At 54.8% G+C, this 17,761-nt stretch overlaps 2 protein-coding genes and 1 long non-coding RNA gene across 16 annotated transcripts in view; 2 read left to right on the top strand and 1 right to left on the bottom strand.

Moving 5' to 3' along the window:
- The window catches only part of CACNA1G (calcium voltage-gated channel subunit alpha1 G), a 62,548-nt gene extending 54,585 nt beyond the window's left edge, over positions 1-7,963 (top strand). For 6 of the 11 annotated variants that reach the window (XM_036222910.1, XM_036222915.1, XM_036222916.1 and 3 more), the window contains 4 exons: positions 177-530; positions 5,063-5,240; positions 5,555-5,724; positions 6,912-7,963. In XM_036222910.1, coding sequence (XP_036078803.1) covers positions 177-530; positions 5,063-5,240; positions 5,555-5,724; positions 6,912-7,646 — 1,437 coding nt within the window. In that variant the 3' untranslated portion in view covers positions 7,647-7,963. Of the gene's footprint in view, positions 1-176; positions 531-1,214; positions 1,359-3,224; positions 3,360-5,062; positions 5,241-5,554; positions 5,725-6,911 lie in introns of those variants that run through there. The other 5 variants (XM_036222909.1, XM_036222907.1, XM_036222908.1 and 2 more) reach the window with 2 other exon arrangements.
- On the bottom strand, positions 7,927-15,736 carry LOC118603871. Its single transcript, XR_004951407.1, has 2 exons — positions 15,462-15,736; positions 7,927-8,234 (listed from the first exon to the last, which is right to left on the bottom strand). It is a non-coding gene; the product is annotated as an uncharacterized LOC118603871 (long non-coding RNA).
- A 178-nt stretch (positions 15,737-15,914) lies between these two features.
- The window catches only part of ABCC3 (ATP binding cassette subfamily C member 3), a 41,537-nt gene continuing 39,690 nt past the window's right edge, over positions 15,915-17,761 (top strand). For all 4 annotated transcript variants that reach the window (XM_036222735.1, XM_036222736.1, XM_016133754.2 and 1 more), the window contains exon 1: positions 15,915-16,014. In XM_036222735.1, the coding sequence (XP_036078628.1) occupies positions 15,970-16,014 (45 nt within the window). In that variant the 5' untranslated portion in view covers positions 15,915-15,969. The remainder of the gene's footprint in view (positions 16,015-17,761) is intronic.

The following is a 17,761-nucleotide window of genomic DNA, read 5'->3' as shown; positions in this document are numbered from 1 at the left end:
TGACTCACACTTCCCAGGCCAGTGTCTAATGCTCTTCTGCTCCCAGGACACTGTAGCTCCCTCCTCCTGCCCTTCCCTCCTCTCCTTCAGTGCTCTATGACACCGGTGACCTGATTTCCTGTGACAGTTCCATCCATTGTTCTCCCAGCCTCACCTGTCTAACCCGCCTTTCCCAGGACACCCTCCGGGACTGCGACCAGGAGTCCACCTGCTACAACACGGTCATCTCCCCCATCTACTTCGTGTCCTTCGTGCTGACGGCCCAGTTTGTGCTGGTCAATGTGGTGATTGCCGTGCTGATGAAGCACCTGGAAGAGAGCAACAAGGAGGCCAAGGAGGAGGCCGAACTGGAGGCGGAGCTGGAGCTGGAGATGAAGACGCTCAGCCCGCAGCCTCACTCGCCACTGGGCAGCCCCTTCCTCTGGCCCGGGGTCGAGGGCCCCGAAAGCCCCGACAGCCCCAAGCCTGGGGCCCCGCTCGCCGTGGCCCACGCCGGAGCAGCCTCCCGCTTCTCCCTGGAGCACCCCACGGTGAGCACACACCCACCGCCGCTGAGAGGCGTAGGGGACGGAGATGGGTGGGCGGAGGGCCAGCAGCTCGGCGGCTGGGTGGTGTGCAGGGTGGGCCGCACAGCAGACCCAAGGGTCTGGATCCTTCTGCTGCTCCTGCCTGGATGTGGAGGGGCCAGCAGTCCCCAACCTGTCCCCACAGATGGCTGCCCACATTCACTGCCCAGGGCCACCCCAGCAAGCCACCAGTGCTGGCTTATCCACCCCCTTTGCCTCTGGCCTGGCCTGGCCTCCCCTTCCTGGCTCTTAGGTTCAAGGCTAAGTTTTCTGTTTCCTTCCTGTTTCTTTCTTACCCTTGCCCGATTACCAAACCTCTTTTCTTCCCACCCTCAACCTGATTCCATCTCCCAATCCTTCCCCTCCCCTCCCGTCTTCTCTTTCCTTCTCCCTTTCCCTGTGGGCTCTTATCTTCCGTCTCCAATATCTCCTTCCTCTTCACATCCTGATCTCTTCCCCACCATCCCCACCCCTCCTCTTCCTCCTTCTCTTTGTTGCTCTGTGTGCGTGTGCGTACGTGCATGTGTGACCTCCTCGTTTGCCCTCTGTGTCTCTTGTCAATCCCCTGCCACAACACTTCCCATCACTGCCCTTCTGACCCCTATTCCCCTGACTCTCCGGCTCCCCCTATGGGCTGGTCCTTCCCAGGACAGACAGCTGTTTGACACCATATCTCTGCTGATCCAGGGCTCCCTGGAGGGGGAGCTGAAGCTGATGGACGAGCTGGCAGGCCCAGGGGGCCAGCCCTCTGCCTTCTGTCCGGCCAGCAGCCCGGGTGGCTCCGACCCACAGGTTACTGTGCCCATGCTGTGCCCCCTCCCCTGGTCGTGCCGGGCTGTGCCATGCTGTGCCTGCTTCTGGGGAGGTGGGGCGTTTCCTGCTCACTGGGAACCTGGAGAAAGAGCAGCCCCATGGCTTCAGTTGAGCTTTGGGCTTGGCAAGAGGCAGCCAGGTGTCCCTCAGGCTGATATCAACCTCAGGAACGCATAGTTGAATGGCAGGGATACTGAGATTGCACTTCTGAGTAAGAGGATGGATGGAGGAGGGGTTTGAGGAGAGCATTGGTAGGAAAGAATTTGGAAGAAAAGAGGAAGATGGAGCAGGTGACCAGTTGGCAGTGGGACCTTAGGGAGTAGAGAAAGTGAGATGCCACATCCAGGGGAGAAAGGCCGCTGGGGATAGTGCAGGAGGCCAGGAGACCCATTGAGGGACATATCTTAGGCCAGTCTGCTTCTTTTCTGAATCCAATGGGTACTATGAGGAGCCAGTGGATTCTGACCTGGCCCTGAGAGGGAATGGAATGCTCCCGCTGGGAGTGGATTCTGGGGACCTCGGTGTCACACAGGACTTGGCTTCCTCCCCAAGCCCAGTCCCTTCCCACAATGCCACATGTTTTTCTCCCCCAGTCCCATTTAATGTGGGTCTTCTGCTTTCTGGGTCCTCCTCTTCTCCCCTGGCAGCCTGTCTGGCTGCCCTTGACCCCCTCCACATGGAAGAGTACCCCACTATCCCCCTCTTAGGTCAAGAGCTACAGTGGACCTAGGGTATAGGCAAGGAGACAGGTATTAACTGGAGGTAGAAAAGCCTAGAGTTCCATAGGCCCTGTTGGGTGAAGTGTTGGGCAAGCAAGTCCCCAGTGCCTGGGACACCTGTAACCTGATCCAAGAAATGGACAGTGAGCCTCATAGGGGCAGCGACCTTGCCACTACAGTTCCTGACCTGTTGGGATTCAGTCTCAGATAGGCTACAGGGACTGAACCTGGCCATGACCTAGAGTGATCAGTGGGAGAGTGAGTCCTTCCTGAGGCCTCCCATCCTTAAGCATGCTCACGGGGAAAGGCGCTGGGAGAGAAGAGGACGTGATGAGAAATGATCAGGGCAGCCAGCTCATCTGGGAGGGATGGCCCCACTCTCCCCCAGAGTCCTGTAGGCATTAACACCCCCCTGCGTATCTCGGGTGAGCCAGCCAGATGGTGCGGCAGCCCACCCAGGTGTGCCCAATTCAGGCTGGCAGGAGGAGAGCATCTCCCAGAACCCGAGCTAGAGAGGGCGGGTGCACTGCTGGCAGGCGGAGGAGGGCCCGGGAGGGGAGAAGCCAGAATCTGGGGGCAGGCCAAGTCCTGCCAGGCTTTTGGAAGCGGAGAGAATAGGCAGAAAACAGTCATCAGATTGGCGGCTTTGTCCTCGGCACCCCCCACGCCGCTCTGTCTGTGCTGAGAGCAGAGAGGTGCTTTGCTGGCCTTTCTTCATGGTTTTTTTTTTTTTTTTTTTTTGTTCCTGGTATCATCTTTATGAGAGTCAAAAACCCTCCCCCATCCTGCTCCCTCCCCGGTGGTGGTGGTGGTGTGGGAGGGGGCTGTTAAGTTCCCCGGGGTATCTTTAGACTGTTTCTGTGTCTCCTGCTTTGTCAGTGTTTGCGCTGGCTCTTTGGTGCCTGCAGCCTCTCTGATCAGAGTGGGGGTTTGAAATGGGGGGAAGGGAGGCACTCGGTTCACTTGGGAAAAGGGTGGGGAGAGAGAAGGGATGACTCTTCTCCCCACGCTTGGGAAAAGGGGGAGAAGGGGCTTGTGTACGTGCGTGTGTTGCATGTGTGTGCGTGCACACGCGAGTGTGTGCCGTCCTGGTTTCTTATGCCTGATCATCTCTCTCCCTGTCTAGATCCCTCTAGCTGAGATGGAGGCTCTGTCTCTGACGTCAGAGATTGTGTCTGAACCGTCCTGCTCTCTAGCTCTGACGGATGACTCTTTGCCTGATGACACTCACACACTCTTACTTAGTGCCCTGGAGAGCAATGTATATGCACAGCCCCTCACTGCTCCCCTAGCCTCCCCAGGGGCTGGGCTGGCAGCAGGGCTCCAGATCCTTCCCCAGCCCTCACACTGCCACCAGGCCCCCACGCAGAGGCACAGCCAGCAAGCAATTAGTGCCCCAGGTTTCGCTAGGTCTCTCAGGTCCTCCACTATGGACAAAGAAATCAGATGATAAGATGACACTGGGGCCTGGCCAGAAGGGCCTGGGGTCTGCGGTTGTGAAAGGGTTAATCCAGACACCCAAGAGTAACAGTCCTAAAAGTGGTGGCATCAGGCAGCTGACCAAAGGACCTGCCTGGATGCGGAATCAGTCTCTGAGTTTGGAGCCCTGTGCAAGCCAGCCCTCCCCCTCCCTGCATCCCTCCTTCCTGCCTCTCCCCCCAACATGAGCCATCCGCCACCACGTAGTGGGTGAGAGCCACATCTCTGCTGCCACCACCATGCCCTTCTCCACCCGGGGGGCTGTCCCTGTCTCCTCTGTCACTGTCCCTGTGTGTTCCTGCGTCCTGGGGAGCTTCTTTGTGTTCTGATAGTTTCTCCACCCTTGTCTGACCCCCAGCCTCTTTTGACTGTGAGCAGCCCCCTCCTCCCTGCCTTTCCCCTCCTCTTGGGACTTAAGAAGGGACAAGGGCCCCTTTCCTCACAGCAGGGCTCTGTGTTGACCACAGGCTGCGGATCCCTAAGGGTCATAGGGTGTGCGCAGAAATGAAGCCTGGGCTGAGAGGGGAAGAAAAGGATCCAGATTGCCTTCTAACACAACCATTCTTAGGCCTGGTGCGGCTGCTTAACTGGCTGGGCCCATGTGGAGATAACAACCCTACAGCCTCTCTGAGAAGCAGGAACAGACAGGGAGATGGAGAAGTCTCTTGGGAGCAAACCTTGTCTTCCTCTGGCTGGGGTCAAAGGCTAATTACTGCCTTTCTTTGAAATAGATTAAAAAAACCTATTAACCCTTAATCTGTCCACTAAAGGAAGACCTGAGTCCACAGTACCCAGGCCTTGCCCCCTGACCCCTACCTGCCAGAGCTGTGTAATTAAAAGTTGGCGTGGCGGGGAGATAGGTGAGTGAGGCAGCTGTGACATCCCCTCGTGTTCGACTGTCATGTAACCCATGTTAACCCAGCCCGTGCCCAGTGCCGGGTACTGTGGATTCCTTAAAGAATTGGATGATGGAACAGCCTCTTCTCCACAGGTAGTCCAGGGCCGCCAAGGCTCCTGCTCACTAGGGGGGTCCTCGCCCAATTCCCCCACGGCCTCAGCACAGGGAGTTGGGGCTGCTGTTAGCATTTAATCCTCCGTTGTGGTGCTCCAGCCTCTCTCAGGGGAGTCTTGAGAATGAGCTCTTGAACCACCTGCAGGGCTGGGGGCTGGGGGCTGCTCTCCCTCCTTGGGACACCTCCTCACCCCTCCACCATCCCACTGGGAGGCTTCAAGGTGTTGCAGTATGGATGGTTTTCTGGGGGCAGGACCTCCTCCCACCCCCTTCCTCCCTGTGTGTGGAGGGCTCGTCCATGTGTCTGCTGCCCCTTCTGCCTGAGCACACTCATCCCATCACCACCATGTCGGAGGAGGGGATGGGGGCCAGGGCCTTGGGGAGGGGAAGCTTTCTGTTGTCCAGCTATGCCTCAGTTACCCAATCTGGATGCCCCGTTTTCCTCCCACCTCCCTCCCCTGTTTGTTTTGCAGATGGAGCCTCATCCGGAGGAGGTGCCTGTCATGCTGGGACCAAACCTGCTGTCCGTGCGGAAGTCTGGGGTCAGCCGAACACACTCTCTGCCCAATGACAGCTACATGTGCCGAGATGGATGCACTGCCGAGGGGTCCCTGGGACACAGGGGCTGGGGGCTCCCCAAAGCTCAGTCAGGTACCAGGGCTGGGGGCAGGCTGGTTTGGCTCACATCAGGAACCTCATCCTTGCCTAAGCTCCATCCCAACTTGGGGGGAATCTGAGACAGCAAACGAGGGCTCTCCTACCTCTGAGGAGCCCCCAGCCTGAAGGGGGCACCCAGCCCCTGCCCGAGGGAGGCGGCTTTCGATCCAGGGTGAGGGTAATGTGGTAAGGGTAGAGGCCCTGACTGGGGAGGGAGGGTGGCAGGGAGGGGATTCAGGTGGGAACCAGACTGGTTGACCCTCCGGCTTCTCTCTCTCACCCTCCTTCCTGTCCCCCTCCTCCCACAGGCTCCATCTTGTCTGTTCACTCCCAGCCAGCAGACACCAGTCACATCCTGCAGCTTCCCAAAGATGCACCCCATCTGCTCCAGCCCCACAGCGTTCCCACCTGGGGCACCATCCCCAAACTGCCCCCGCCAGGCCGTTCCCCTTTGGCTCAGAGGCCACTTAGGCGCCAGGTGAGCAGATGTGAGGAGGTGGGGACTGGCCTTTCTGCTGGGAATCCTAAGCTGTGGATGATGACCAGTGCTGCCGCTTTCATTCTCCCAGCAAAATTTATTGTGTACCAACGATGTGCCAGACTAAGTACCCAGGACACAATGCTAGGCAAAGCAGAAGTAGTCTGTGCCCTCTTGGAGTTTGCACCCCTCCCTTGTTTCACTGAGGAGGCCTGGAGACCGGAACGGGGCCAAGGTTGCCCAGCGACATATGACAAGCTAGAGGGAGAGCCCAGGTCTCTGATGCCCTGGCCCTGGCCCTGGCCCAGAGCGACCTCCCTATGCTCTGTACTTCTAGACTTAGCTAAAGGGTATAAGGCACATTTTAGGTGTCTCCATCTTTGGCCAGGCCCAGGGCCCACACTCCAGGGGCACAGAGCAGTGGCTCATGGAGCCACAGGAGGCTTGTCTGCCCCCAGCGACAAGTCCACGCTCTGTGCGCGCTTACCTGTGAGCATGGCCACATGAGACTCTGCTCAATCCCACCCATCTAGGGAAGCGGGCACAGTCCTCATTAGTTCTGCAAATATTCACTGAGCAACCTCTGTGTGCCAGGCCCCGGGGACACAGACAAATGAGACAGACCCTGCTCTCTGGAGCTCATGGTCTAATAGTGGAAACATACACCCCATCAAATTGTTGCAGTGACGGGTCACAACTGCTGGGACGCTCACGTGCCTGGTGCAGCAGGGAGCAAAGAGGAAGGCGTCCATTTTACTTGAGGGTAGAGATTGTCAGGCACTACGTCACAGAGGACCTGAGCCTATAGAATTGAGTGGTGCTTTGGGAAGAGTATTTAAGTCCAAAGAAATAGCCTTTGCAAAGGCTGGGATGCTTGAAGGAGCCATCTAGGGAGGAGAGCTGGCCCAGTGCTTTCTTGTGTCCCAGGGGCTAGGGGTTGCCACCTGTGAGAGGGGAGGGAAAGGGATGGGAAGGGAGAGGAGGAGAAGGGAGGGGGCATGGAGGTCAACAGAAGGCAGGCCGCATATGGCCCCCATCTCCCAACGAGAGAGAACGCTGGTACTCCCCCTGCTTAGGGTGGTCCTGCAGCTCCCTGGAGGGGGTGGAGGGAGTATCTGGCTGCATGATGGGACAGTTCATGGGGGAGAAGAAGCCCCCAGGCTGAGCCCTCCCCTCACCCCATACAGGCAGCGATAAGGACTGATTCCCTGGATGTTCAGGGCCTGGGCAGCAGGGAGGACCTGCTGTCAGAGGTGAGTGGTCCCTCCCCACCTCTGGCCCGGACCTCCTCATTCTGGGGCCGCTTGAGCACCCAGGTGCAGCAGCATTCCCGCAGCCAGAGCAAGATCTCGAAGCACACACCCCTGCCAGCCCCCTGCCCAGGCCCAGAACCCAACTGGGGCGAAGGCCCACCAGAGACCAGAAGCAGCTTAGAGCTGGACACGGAGCTGAGCTGGATTTCAGGAGACCTCCTGCCGGTTGGCAGCCAGGAGGACCCCGCATCCCCGCGGGACCTGAAGAAGTGCTACAGTGTGGAGGCCCAGAGCTGCCGGCGCCGGCCTGCGTCCTGGCTGGAGGAACAGAGGAGGCACTCCATCGCTGTCAGCTGCCTGGACAGCGGCTCCCAGGCTCACCTGGGCTCCGGCCCCTCTGGCCTTGGGGGACAGCCTCTTGGGGGACCAGGAAGCCGGCCCAAGAAAAAACTTAGTCCGCCCAGTATCTCTATAGACCCCCCAGAGAGCCAGGGTGCTCGGCCCCCACCCAGCCCTGGTGTCTGCCTCCGACGGAGGGCTCCGTCCAGCGACTCCAAGGATCTCTCGGCCTCCGGCCCCCCTGACAGCATGGCTGCCTCGCCCCCACAAAAGAAAGATATGCTGAGTGTCTCTGGTTTATCCTCTGACCCAGCAGACCTGGACCCCTGAGTCCTGCCCCACCCTCCCGCTCACCTTTCTCCACTGGGTGCCAAATCCTAGCTCCTCCTCCTGGGCTATATTCCTGAAAAAAGTTCCATGTGGACACCAAGGAGGGGCTCCTCCCTGCCTCAGTGGCACTGGGCACTGGCCAGCAGGAGTGATTTCCAGAAAGTTGGAAGCGGCAGCCCTGACCACCTTGGCTCCAGGCAGAAAGAGACAGGTCCAGTGTAGCTGAGGTTCCCGACACCAGGAGCTGTTGGGAGAAAGCAATACGTTTGTGCAGAATCTCTATGTATATTCTATTTTATTAAATTAATTGAATCTAGTATATGCGGGATGTACGACATTTTGTGACTGAAGAGACTTGTTTCCTTCTACTGTTATGTGTCTCAGAATATTTTTGAGGCGAAGGCGTCTGTCTCTTGGCTATTTTAACCTAAAATAACCAGTCTAGTTATATTCCCTCTTCTTGCAAAGCACAAGCTGGGACCGCGAGTGCATTACAGCCCTGACGGTGGCCCATCTTCGGCGGAGAGCGAGAACCATTTTGGAAACTGTAATGTAACTTATTTTCTCCTTGAACCTCGTCATCATTTTCTGTAGGAAAAAAAAAAAAAAGAGAAAAAAGAGAAAAAAATAAGATTTTACAAATGAAATGGAACCTTTTTATATATACATACATACATATCTATATCTATATCTATATAATAAAGTAATTTTCCAAAATAAAAAGGTAATCACGGTCCAGAGTAAAAGCAAAAGGGACAGTTAGGCATTTTCAGGTAGCATTGGAGAAGGATTCGGGGAGATGAGTGGGCGTAGGGGAGAGAAGGGGTCAGAGGGGTCAGAGCTGCCTCTGCGTGTGAGAGTGTGTGTGTGTGTGTGTGTGTGTGTGTGTGTGTGTGTGTGTCTGAGGGAGAGAGAAAACCCAAATGCCTCTCCCTGGAGGGCTGCAACCTTCCGGCCTCACCTCCCAGGAGTGAGGGGAGAAGACCATGTGGCAGAAGGCTGGGCAGGCAGGACCTACTCTCGCTTCTATCAAAGCTTTATCGCTTACTCTGAGCCAGGCAGCTCTGTGAATGTGAGTAATTCCGGATTAACTCTTATTTCTGCTGACAGCTATCAGCCGCACATTGAAAGCTGGAAATTGGCATAATGAAGCTGTTTTGGTTAATGGGGCTGACTGAGGCTGGGGGAGGCGGCCTCAGCTGCTGAGATCTGATCTGTGAATTGGTGGGGGAGGGGGCCAGCACTTCTGAGTTTTCCTTTCTCAAGCTTCAGCCCGGGTGACCTAAGCGGTCTGGGCTTCAGCCCCCCAGCTATGGGGTGGAGGCCCGCTGATCGGCACTGCAGGCACTGACCATTGGGGCTGGCAATGGGATTAAACTGTGCAAACAGAGTGGACTGCTTCCTTTTCTCCCCTTTCTCTCCCCCTCCCCGCCCCCAGATGGAAGGGGCCAGAGCCAGGTGTCCAGAGGTGGCCTCCCAGTGGAGTTGTTAGGGTCTAGAGCCAAGCTACCGAGTGGGGAGATGACCCCCTGGTGGGGGGGATGATGAATGAGCAACATCAAGGCGTGTACACGGCCTGCTGCTGCCTGCCCTGTGGGAGCCGGCACAGAAGGGAGGGGCGGGCGCGAGAGGAGGAGGGAGGGGCTTGCGGTGTGGCCCAGAACCTCCTTTCCGGTGCTACCACGGTCAACATTCTCTTGTCTGAAACCCTGGTGCCAAGAGGCGGAACCGCAGGCGCAAACTGCAGGCTCGACCGGCCTGTCACCTGCCAGCCGCCCCCAGCATCCACCCCAGCCCCACTCCCTTGAACACGTCCAGCGCCTTCAAGCCCCAGGATTACTGCAACCTCAACAGCAGATGGCATCCCTCACTCACAGCCCGAGTCTGAAGCTGGGAGCTGGGGGCTGGTGAGCGGTGGAGTGCCAGACTGCTGGGCAATGGACCTGGAGGCTTTTTCCAAACTTGTGTTTCCTAAGCTGGTGAAACCTTTTCTAATTGCTCTTTTGGACAGAAACGATACCAATTCTTGAAGCAAACACCTGCTTTAATCCTCTTGGGGTGTGCAATAGTGCCAAAATTTTTTCCCTCTGTCCTCCTTGGGTGGGGACAGAGAGCTGCTTGTAGGAGCTGCCTTTTTTTTTTTTTTTTTAATAAAGCAAAATTGTACAAAATTCCTAGAGTTGTCACCTAGGCCTGCATATCAAGCTTCTATATTTTTGTAAAATTCTATAGCTGTCTATTCCCAATTGAGAGTGGGAGATCTGGGGAGGGGGCTCTGAGGCCTTTTTTTTTTTTTTTTTCTAATGGCTAGAGGATTCTGCGTTAAGATAAGGCCAGAGAAGAAGGCTGCCGCCCCCGCCTCTCCATCGTAGCTCCCCCTCCCCCAGCCTAGGACCTTCTGGAGTCAAAATGGATATCTGGGGGTGGGAAATTGTCACATCTCTCACAACAATGTAAAATCTTTATCAATGATGGAAACTGTCCCATTAAAAGGGTTTTTGAAATGGAAATAATGACTGCTGCTGAAATTTATTAACAGTAGTAATAATAACAATGATGCTAACCAAATGATAATTGTCCGGATGGTTATTTGATTCTGCTCCCAGATCCATGGGGGTGGAGAATAGAGAGGTCTGAGGCAGAGGGTGGGGAGGGGCTTGTGGGGGCAGCAGGTCTTGCTTGGATTAGGGCCTCCAGGGACCAAGTTGGAACTGGCCAGGAGCTTCAAGGATGTGGGGACTTTTGGAGGTATGAACATTACCCTGGCACTAATATTTTCAGCCTTCTCCTTGGGAGTTCAAAGGAAATTGTGTCCAGAGCTGCAGCCTACACCATCTCGAGCTTGGCTGCTTCTGATTCCTCTACCCAAAGACTCCAGGAAAAGGTCTGTCTGGGGGTGGGGGAACTGAGAAGAGGAGTGAGCTAAGCTGGTGCTAAAAACAAATCTGAGGCTCATCTGCAATCTCTTACTCCTCAAAACACCCTAGCAAGAGACAGACCATTGATGCAGGATGGGGCGAATCCGCCCTGAGTCCTATACTGAGAAAGAGGGCCCTTGACCGCGTGCAGGAAAGAATTCAAGCACGCATCAGAGTTAGACACAAAAGGAAAGTTTATTAGAGAAAGGATAATGCTCCACAAACAGAGATGTGGTCTTCTCTCAAAGACAGGGAATAAGAGAGCGACCACTAGTGTTCCAGAAATTCAGTTTAATGTCATTCTTAGTTTCTATGAATTTTGGTTTAAAGACTTTGTTTCCCTATTTTCCTTTGATGGTATGGGTATGAAGCGGGAAAGGCGTGTTAGTAATCTCAGCCTTTGTTTTGTAGGTTCCCTGTGGTCTGGCTGTAGGGAATGAATGGTTTACTTGGCACAGGGTGCTACGTAAAGATTTCGTTTTCCTGTTTTTCTTTCATGGTAGGGGTAGTTTGTTAGTTCTCCCAGCAGGAATCTTCCTTGTTTTCTAGGCGTCCCAGTGGTCTGGCAGCACACTGCAGGCTCTAAATACAACCTGTCAAAATTTGTGTAGTTCTCATGCCTCTTCTCTGTATCACCGTTGCCCTCATTTTTCCACGAGGCTATGGATTCAGAGAGATTGAGTGACTTGCCCAAGATCACACAGCCAGGAAATGGCAGGGTTGGGATTTGACCCTAGGTCTGGCCAACCTGAGGCTCATTGGTTTCACACTACCCTGGCCTCTTCTCACTGTGGAGGGAATGGGCATGGTGCGAGGAATCCTGCTCACAAAATGACATGCCAGTGTGGCCTTTCCTAAAGCAGCCACATTTGTGTTCATGGAAATGTACACACGAGCTCCCAGCTTGGTGTATTCAGAGGCTTCAAGAAGCCCACAACACTCCATCTTGCATGGGGAGAGAGTTCAACCACAAGAGGTGTCCCTCAGCTCCAGGTGTTTGTCCAAGGACTAGCTCAGGTTGACTCTGCATTATTCAGTTTCCTAGGAACCACCTTTCCTTAACATAATGCTGCCCTTAAACACCAGAGCACCTGCTTTTCTCCTCCTCCCACCCCTTTGTCTCTTTCGGTCTTTTCCCTGTGCCCCACCCAGACTTCTCCCACTTTCCAAACAGATTTTGCCTCCCTTATCACCCCTAGTCTCCACCCGCCACAGCCTGATGTCCCTCCTGCTTTCTCCTGGGCCAGCTAAGTAGCCTAACCTTTGGGACTGTTGCCAGCAGTGCCATGAGGGCATCAGACACCAGGTAGCAGCACAGGGCACCTGCACCTGTTGCCACCCCAGTGACCCTCTGCAGAGGGACCAAGCCAGGGAGAGGACACCAACACTATGGATACCTTCTATGGACAGGTGTTCTGCACAGCCACCTGCCTCCCCAAAGGAGGAAACAGGCTCACAGGGCCCAGTTAAGGATTTGCCTGAGCATGGGTCAGCCCGGCCTTCAGAGCGCTGAGGCATGGTGCCCAGTGATCCCTGCCTAAGGCCGGTGGACCAGGAGTAATTCAAGACAGTGGTTGCCAGGAGGGGAATTAACGCTCAAAAGCAAGTTGTGGGTTGGCGCCCTGGTCCGAGGATACAGCAAGGCAGGTCAAGGAGGTGGCAGCTCCAGCAAATGCTCAGGCAGAATTCTGCAAGGTTAACTTTGGAACTCTGTGTGTCTTAGCCCTGGTCCAGGCATGGGAGCTCCTGACTGTTGCCCATGGAGCTAATTAATTCTTCTTGTCTTAAAAATTTCTGAATCGGGCACAGCAGCCAATGTTCACATGCGTGCCAAATTAGATCAAGTGCAGGTTGGAGGCCAAGAGGGCAGCCTTGCTGAGGCCATGAGTGGTGCCAGTGTGGCCCCAAGCAGGCCTGGGTCTGAAGGAAACAGGAGAAAAGCAGGAGGCTGGAGTTTGGGAGCTAGCGGCTGGTTTGGGGTGCTTCTGGCCTTCCAGGAGCCAAAAGGGGCTAAAAAGGAATCAGGCAGTGAGCAGAAGGGAGAGCCAGCAACCTGCCTTAGCTATTCCCCACCCTTCCCCCTGTCTTGTCAGTTCCCACCTGACTCTCCTTGTTTGCAGCATTTCCTGTCCCTGGGCTTCCCCGTTCCCTATCTTGCTCTTTCTTCTCTCTGCTGTCATTCCTGCTCAGAGCTGTACCTTGCAATTATCTTATCTTTCCATCTCCCTGCCAAGAAATCCCTGATGCTGGGTTCCCCTGGGGTATGCACTGGTAGGGGAGGCACAGCACATATTCTGTTCATCCTGACTGGAGCTGTAGTCATTTGGGGAGGGAGCCTGGGGCTGGGGCCACTCACGCTGGGGGAGGTCCAGTGCCTCTCTCTTCTGCAGCCCAACTCACAGGTCTTTATTGCTCATCTCAGGAGCCTCCAGTTGGAGTTATTTTGGTTCCGAAAACTCAAAAAGCAGAGTGGACCGTGCACACTGCTGGGATTGTGTCTAATGCCACAGTGGCCTCACTACCTATGACTTCTCCTTAGGACATGAGATACTTATTTAGTCAGTCAACAAACATTTCCTGAGGACTGGCTTTGCAGGGCACTGTCTTGGGTGCTAAGGATACAGCAATAAATGAGATTTTGTCCCTATTGTTAAGCTGTCCACCCTCTTTGGGGGGAGGTAAGCAAGACAATCAGTGAGTACAACATGGGGAGGGAGAGCTATGCAGAGTAATGGTCCCGAGCCCAGGATTTGGGTCAGGGAGGTTTAAAGAAGGCGTGGTGGGCAGGGTGGATGGGAAGGGTTGAGTGAAATCTTCAAGGATGAATAGAATGCCAGGTGCAGAAAAGGAGGTGAGGCATAAGGGCAGAGTAGTCTAAGAAATTGTGAAGGTAGGCCGGCAGCATGGGTGCAACAGCTAAGGATGTAGGTTATGCATCCTGCTGTGGAGCTTGCATGGAAACAGCCGGTATTCGGGCGACGTGGAGTTCGTCCTGCCTCTGCCACAACAAGACATCTCAAGGCCTCAGTTTTCTTGCTCTGGTGAGAACAACCAAACCCATAATGTCCTAGGAATATTGTGGTTGTTATTCAAGGGCTATGTGGAAAGGGGCACATTCCAAGACGGGCCAGGAAGGGAGAACTCTCAATGCCTCAAGAGAGATGGGAGAAGGTGAGGATTGCCAAGGGCTCCCACCATCATCTAGAAGGCAATGGTGCTGCAGCCGGCAATGGTGCTGCAGCCTCAATGCTGAAGACAGAGCCCAAGGGCCTGGCCCCAAACAAGAGCTCTAACCAGTGGATAACCAGGCCAGTTCTGGGGCTAGTGTCTTGAGTGGGAGCCCGGGCCGGTCCTAGGCTCTCCATTTCAGGAAGGAGGACTGCAGGGGGAGCTCGCTTCCTGAATGCCCTTGAAGGAAAGTCCCCAAGTTTTCCAAACCTGCAAGCCGGCCTCATGGTTTCTCTGGTGCCTTAGAGAAGGAACAGGAGAAGAGAGAGAGAAGCAGGGGAGTCTGATGGGTAGACCAAGGTGACAACACAGCGGCAGGAAGTACTGGTGAAAATAAGACTGGGGTTAGGGGACAGGTTGGAAGACGATTCCTAGATGCTTAGGCCATAGCAGCCTAGATCACCTGGGCAGGGAGAGACCTTAGATGGCATCGTGTCCAAGTTTCTCAAGAAACTGAGTACCAGAGACATCTAGGGGCTTGCGGAAGTCACACGGTGTACAAAAGGCACTGCCCAAGGCATGGAGGGGGAATGGAGGTGACTCATTCGATTCCTGCCCTTGGGAACCTCTCAGACTAGCAGGGAAGACAGATTCTTCACAACTAAATATAATTCAAAGCATACTGTGACAAGAGCATGAAACCTCTGTAAAGTCTTTAACTCAGCAGTGGGGGTGGGAGGTGTGACCAGGTGAGTGGAGGGGAGGTGGGCAGACAAAGGGCTGGGAAAATTTGCCCATTGGAGGGGAGATGCACCTGTCCCATTGCCTGGGAAGAGGAAGCCTCATCCACCCTGCTCCCATGCCCCACCCCATGCCAGCTCAGATCTCTGTTCCAATAGCCCATGGCCAGGACCCTTCCTTCTGGTGACTTCCTGCCTGCCCAGAGAGAAGGGCAGTGGCTGGCTACTATTCTATCTTGCTGGCATCTGCCCATGCCTGCTGCTGAGAGCAAGTGCCAGGGAATGGATCACCAGAGTGAACCTGGGCAGACCCTGCAAACAGGGACAGGATTGGACAGGTGAGGGCAGGAAAGAGATGGACCAGCAGGAAGAGCTGCAGGAAGAGCGGGGATTCCGTCTCACCCCAAGAAGGGATGCTGAAGTGGCTTTCTGGAATCCTGTTAGGGAAGAGAGGGAGACTGGGGGAGTGAGAGAGATGGAGGGAGGGATCCCAGCATGGCCGAGCTGGGGCAAGCAGGAGGAGGAGGCTACTGACTGCAAACCTGTTTTACAACTGGGAATGTGGAGACAGATAGCCTATGAGGAGAGTGCTAACGTGGGGCTCCTCCTGGGGCCTCGCCTGCCCATCCCCCATTCTGACCAGGCTGAAGTGGAGGAAACTGACACATGTTAGGTGCCTACTAAGTGTACCAGCAACATGCTTAATGCTTTACGTATCTTTCTCATTTACTTCTCAGAGTAGCCCTACCAGGTGGGTACTGGGAATATCCCTGTTTTACGAATATGAAAGCAGAGTGACACTGAAGTGACCCCCACAATATCGGGGAGCCACAAAATCTCAGGAAGGCAGCAATTTAAGGGACTCGTGGGAAGCCACCATCTGGATGATGCTGGGCCCCCTGACCTGTTCCCCTGTCCCCGGGTACACTCACACGTGTGCAAATTGTGTGGATGTCTGATGTGTGGAAATGTGTGGATTTCCTCCTTACCCTGTGGGGAAAGCTGGCCTTCAGACTGGGCACACAGGCTCTTTCCATTTCACAGATGAGTCGGAGCTGCAGAAATGAACGTGACCTTTTCAAGGATCGATTACCGGAGGAGTCTTGCTAGGTCCCTCTCCAGGTTTCAGGGAATCATGGCCCGCAGCAGAGTTGTGCACGGTGTGAATGGGTGTAAGGCCCTTGGAAACAGACCCTGCTCCACACCTACCAGCCTCAGTATCTGGAGTAGCATCTCTCCTGCGCGGCACAGTAGCCACTCGAAGGGGTTGTCAACTGTGCCATTGGGGCCCCTGTCCCAAAGTCCCTCCCAGAGCCGCAGCTTTAGGGAAGCTCTGTCTCAGCTGTGGGAACACAAGAATGTGAACCTAAGGGCTTTGGGGTAGGGCTGGGCTGGGCTTGCGGAGGCGGAGCGCGGGGCGGAGGAGGCTGGGGCGCCGCCGCCTCCTGGGCTGGGGCAGGGTTGCGCTCACTTTCCAGGTCGCCGCGACTCGGTCCCATGGACGCCCTGTGCGGCTCAGGGGAGCTCGGCTCCAAGTTCTGGGTAAGGAGGGGTCCTGGCACCGAGGAGGCGCACCGGAGAGCCCAGAGACGCTCCCGGGGAGGAGGGGTGCGTACGACGCCAGGAGGGGGTTTGACTGCCCTGAGCCGTGTCTTGCTCTCGTGGCGTCCAAGACCTGCCCTGACCTTCCCCGCCGCGTGGAGAACCTGGGAAATCAGGGCGCTAGGCTGTCCCAGGCGCAGTGGGTGGTGTCTCAGAATCGGAGTTCCTCCACTTGTCCCACCTCATCCTACTTCCTCTCTGGGGCTGACTGTAGGGTTCAGAAGTGGCATTTCCCCGTTAGCTACGGTCCTCATGACCCTGGACTAGGGCTTAGTTTTGCACCCTCACACCTGCCCCCATGGTCTAGGGCATCCAGAGCTACTGTTTAACCAGGTACTTTTGGAGTTTGGAAAGGGTTCCTGCCACCATCTTTTCTGGGGGCAAGAACCACTGGATAGCGGGTGGCCCTCAACGCTCTGGCCTCAGGAGGGAGAGGCAGGCCCTTACAGGCACAGGATCCCAGGATTCCCGGCTCCAAACCTCTCCTTCTACAAGATAGCGAAAGGGAGGTCCAGAGAGTAGGCGGAACTTGCCCAAGTCACCGAGTTAGAAGACAAGGATGAGCCAGAATAGAAAAGTGGGCTTTTTATGACTGACACACCAAGCCCCTTTCTAAGACATCAGGGTACTTTTCTGGCCGCTGACTCCAGTCCCCCAGCACAGCTCAAGTGCATTAAGTGTAGACTACTCAAGAGCTTTCTGACAGTTTTCAAAACCTACTCACAGCAGCTGCTTTGATCTTCATTGCAGCTCTGGGAGGCAAGTAGTAGTGTGTCTCCATTTTACAGATGGGCTCAGATTCAAAGGGCTTGTCTGTGATCATTCAAGGGATTCCTAGCATAGGCTGGCCCCAAATCCCAGGCCTCTGATTCTCAGTCTCTAAACCTTTTTCCCATTTCGAGTATTTGTGCAGATGTGCCTGATGTGTGTGCCCAGTGTGTGTTACCCATGGGTGTGTGTGTGTGTGTGTGTGTGTGTACATAAGCATAAGCACCTGTATATAGTTAGGAACCCCACTCATGAGCTGTGTTTACAATAGTCTCTGGGGGTTACATGTATTTTTGAAACTGAGGCACTGGAGTACCAGTAAAAAGGTATCTTTGGGGACTGTCTTTTTTCCTGGGTCACGAAAGGCTTAATCACAGGTGTTACAACTTCTCTGAAGCCGCCCTTATTGCCTCACGTAAATCCCATCTGTCATCCAGCCTGGACTGGCTACTTGTTACCAGAGTCTGGCTGCTACACTTTTGGCTCATGAGTATGCAGTTAACCTTTAAACGACACAGGGATTAGGGATGTCAACCTTCTACATGGTTGAAAATCCGTTCATAGCTTAAGTGAGCCCTTCATATGCGTGGATTCCTAAGTGCCAGTTGACCTTCAAGAAATGCGGGTTTGAACTATGCCAGTCAATTGAACTCAGCGGGTCAATTGAGCTGAGTGGGTTCGTTAAAAAAAAAAAAAAAAATCTCTGTATATAAGTAGATGTGGGAAGTTCAAATCAGCATTGTTCAAGGGTCGACTGTACTTCTTTTCACTACCCACTTGAGCCTGGCTGGTGTGGCTGTGGCATGGCTATGATGTCTGGGGTGGCAAATCAAGGGGACAGATGTGTCTGAGCCTCAAGTGCAAGGTCCTCCTGTTCCTGGGTAGATAGTTGTTAACCTTGAGAGCTTATGACTGTATA

This window comes from Rousettus aegyptiacus, unplaced genomic scaffold, assembly GCF_014176215.1.
Source record: "Rousettus aegyptiacus isolate mRouAeg1 unplaced genomic scaffold, mRouAeg1.p scaffold_m13_p_6, whole genome shotgun sequence".
NCBI classification, from domain to species: Eukaryota; Metazoa; Chordata; class Mammalia; order Chiroptera; family Pteropodidae; genus Rousettus; species Rousettus aegyptiacus.
This window is presented reverse-complemented; position numbering and strand designations above follow the sequence as displayed.